At 33.1% G+C, this 3,596-nt stretch overlaps 1 protein-coding gene across 1 annotated transcript; it reads right to left on the bottom strand.

Annotated features, from left to right (window-relative positions):
- Positions 1–362: 362 nt before the first annotated feature.
- LOC104213948 (probable carbohydrate esterase At4g34215) lies at positions 363–1,924 on the bottom strand. The gene is made up of 2 exons (XM_009763553.2): positions 1,160–1,924; positions 363–706 (listed from the first exon to the last, which is right to left on the bottom strand). Exons 1-2 carry the CDS (start codon positions 1,814–1,816, stop codon positions 458–460), a joined length of 906 nt encoding a protein of 301 aa, XP_009761855.1. The 5' UTR covers positions 1,817–1,924; the 3' UTR covers positions 363–457.
- Positions 1,925–3,596: the final 1,672 nt, after the last annotated feature.

Raw genomic sequence — 3,596 nt, 5'->3', positions numbered from 1 at the left:
TACTAAACCAAACCAAGTCAATAAAATTGGCTACCAAATTATACTAATTCAACAAGGTTGACTACCAAACCAAACCAAATTAACAAAATTAACTACCAAATCATTTGAACGAGATAGACACCATATCATAATTAACTATATTCTAACAAAAACAGAAGGTGTTGAAAGTTGTGATTCACCTTTCGCGCTTTCAGCTCCTAATTAAGAGCAACTGTACTCATCATAGCAGCTTTTTTATTTCTATGATTAACCAGAAAATAGTCCTCTGTAATTTTAGCGGACTTGGAATACATTAAGAAGTAATTGATACGAAAAATTAATCCATAAATAAGAAATAAATGAATTAAAAGCACACGCAGTATACATATTTTGATGCACTCAGCAGACTGATGTGTATGAACGTGGTAGAAAACTTCATTTTTAAGACCTAGTTATTCAAAAGATACAACAAGCTGATCTAAGAGAATATATTAGAAGGGAAAAACTTGAAGAAACTAGAGAAATATTTTAGGCTAAGAAAAGCATGAGCAAACATATGACCAAGTTGAACTTGTGCTGGGGTAGTGAGATGAATACCATCTGGACCCAGTTCTAGTCCCTTAGCATCTATTTTGACCACATTTGGGACATTGATCGCCAACTGAGCTGCTCTCACTTCTTCTATATATGGCCCTTTAAATGGCTCCTTTGGATATGGAAGGATAACCTGTCAATATATAAAAATTAAATCCTAACATATATAATCAAGAATATGTGAAAGAATTAATGGAAGTTACATATTTGGTCGGCCGGCCAAAAATAATAATATCTTCCAGGCAACTATATAAAAAATACCTTAAAAAATATATATTAGCCCGTAAGGGTTGACTGAGCTGGTTGGATGAGTGATTTCCCACATGGGAGACCTAGGATTGATTCCCCTCACCACCAGCCTCCTCAACCAGAGCTCGTCGCATCGAACTTGTCTAGTGTGGTTTAATCTCCTATGTGATTTACGAGCTATTGCCTAGTGCGCACGGGCTGTGGGTTTCCCCGGGAATTTTCCAAAAAAAATTATGTATATTATACCCTAATTTACAAAAAAAAAATATATTCTATCGGCTATTATTTTTTGGAGCAACAATAATGTGTAATTTTCGCAAGAATAATTATTATGTACCTGCAAAATGGGGAGGTTAGGAGAATTCAAATCAGTGCGCAAGTCATGAATGAATTTCTCCAAGTTGGTTTTATATACTTTTGATCCATTTCCACCCTTTACATCACTCTCCCCATGATACCACAATAACCCCCTAATTGTTCCTCCATCTTTCTCAGCAGATTTGGCTCTTTTAACCAAATCATCATAAGGTAAAGACCCACGTTGCCATTTAGACAGAGGAGTCCCTCCTCTAGCACAAGGTACTAAACCTATGACACCAAATTCTGAATCTTTTTTAAGGATCTCATTAGCGAAAGCCATACCAGGGCCAAGTCCACAACTTGCTAAGCAATCAATCCCATAATTCATAGGCTCATGTGCTTCTTCCCATTTTAAAGCAGCATTAAATCGTAAAATTTTTTGGTTTGGTTTGCATTCTTTAGGCACAAAACCATTCCAAACTTTGGTAATAGTTCCTTCTGTTGAAACTTCTTTAGTAACTCCACCACGTCCAGCCATGTTGCTTTGCCCTGCTAATAAAAATATTTGTACATTTTTTTTGCTCGTATTTTCACATTCCTTCACTCTCTTTGGACTCATCAACCAACATAAGTTTGAGACCAGTAAAAGAAATGTTAAGATCAGAATAATTTCATCAGTTTTATGCTTCACCATATTGTACTAACTCTTTTTGGAGGTGAACTTGAAATCCCCCCAAACAAATATTCTTCTGGTTTTAAATATTTTAGGACAACAGAAGTAGTTGAATGCAGAGGAATAAAGTTTTTGTTTTGGAATCTATTTTTCTTTGTTTAGGAGGATTGATATGCCCACGTTCTACATATGATGCTAGTTTCTAACATTATTATACTTCCTTTTTTAGTGTATGCACTTAATTTCGTCACTTCCTTTCGGTAATGGCTGAATGAAATGCATAGCTTAAACGCTTTCTTTAAAAAGCAATGAGAAGGACCAAAATTGTGAATTGCTCTTAAATAATTTATAATACAATGTTAGCAAAAGGTTGATTATATTTTTTACTTGAAAATGTGGGAAAAGCTAAATATAGAAAAGACATATTGATGAAAATCATTCCAATCATATAGTGGGAGATATTTAAGCATAATGCTAGGCTGTATTCACTGCATTTATCTTCTAGTATGTAGATTATTGAACATGAGCAGGTTATCTCAAGTATATTATCTGCATAATCCTGGCATTTATATATGCTCTGTATAAAAGTGTTACTGTATGATTCTTCTCTTTCTTTTACTATTTCTCTTTTTCTTGTGAAGAGTAAAGTATCCATATCATTTTTAATTTACTTACTTCTACTGAATATAGGATGATATAGAAGGGGAGCATTTGAATAATGATAAAGTTATTTCGGTGCATCAAGTTGCAATTTTTTTAAAATATAGGGTGATATAAATGATTCCATAAATAAGAAAAAAATGATGAGAAACAGTTCTAATAATCATATGAGGACAACGTTATCATATACTTTCCAATTCGGAGTCCAAAATTATCGTTACTAGGAGAAAAATGTTTGGGTGAATTAATAATCGTTCACAAAACTATTTCTCATATATTCCTTTTTTTTAATAGTATAAGCAGAGGCGGATCAAATATTTTAATATTCTATGGGTTCAATATTTAAAGTTTTTAACATTGAACACATTATATTTTAAAGTTATGAGTTCATATCTACTATATATTATAAATTTAGTGATTTTTACATATATATTTATGCTCTGTGTCGAAAGTACTGGATTCAGTTGAACGTGGTAGTTGTATGTTGCATTCGCCCTGGGTATAAGGATGGTTATTCGGCATCCGGTTAGTCCAACTAATCTGGATTCACACGGCATAGAAACCATTAAGTATTCGAAACCATATATCTTTAATTAAGGGTGAAAGGATCTCATTCAATTAATCTGTTTGACCAAAAAGTACCAAGCTTTTTGCTAAATTAATTAATGATAAAATTGAGGATGAATCTTAGTTAAATATAATAATTTCTAGATCTAATATTGAAGGTTACCACCGGCACGGATGATGTTCGAGAATAGTGAATATCAGATGTGAGCTTAATGATTGCCCATGAATGTTACAATAATAAGAACATGCAATAAATGTAGATAATGATAATAAATGTAATAAGAGGGAGTTTGTCACCCAAATATTAGGTGACTTAGATGATTCTTCCACCTGATAGCAACGTGGAAGGATGGGAAGTGAGGATGGATAAAGAATCTTTGGATCTAGCAAGCAAACAATGAATAACATGTCTTTTGCCAAGTAGTGAGTGAGCAAGACAATATTTATATATTCTCCTTGGTCAACTCTTTATAAAGCGTTCTTATCAAGAAAAGTGAAATTTCTCCTTTTTGTTCTCTATCTTTTCCTATTTACAAGGGAGGTTTCCAAGAAACTCTAAAAAGTACAAAAATAA

Source organism: Nicotiana sylvestris, chromosome 4 (assembly GCF_000393655.2).
Source record: "Nicotiana sylvestris chromosome 4, ASM39365v2, whole genome shotgun sequence".
Taxonomy (NCBI): domain Eukaryota; kingdom Viridiplantae; phylum Streptophyta; class Magnoliopsida; order Solanales; family Solanaceae; genus Nicotiana; species Nicotiana sylvestris.
The sequence above is the reverse complement of the archived record's forward strand: the minus strand, read 5'-3'. Positions and strand labels throughout refer to the sequence as shown.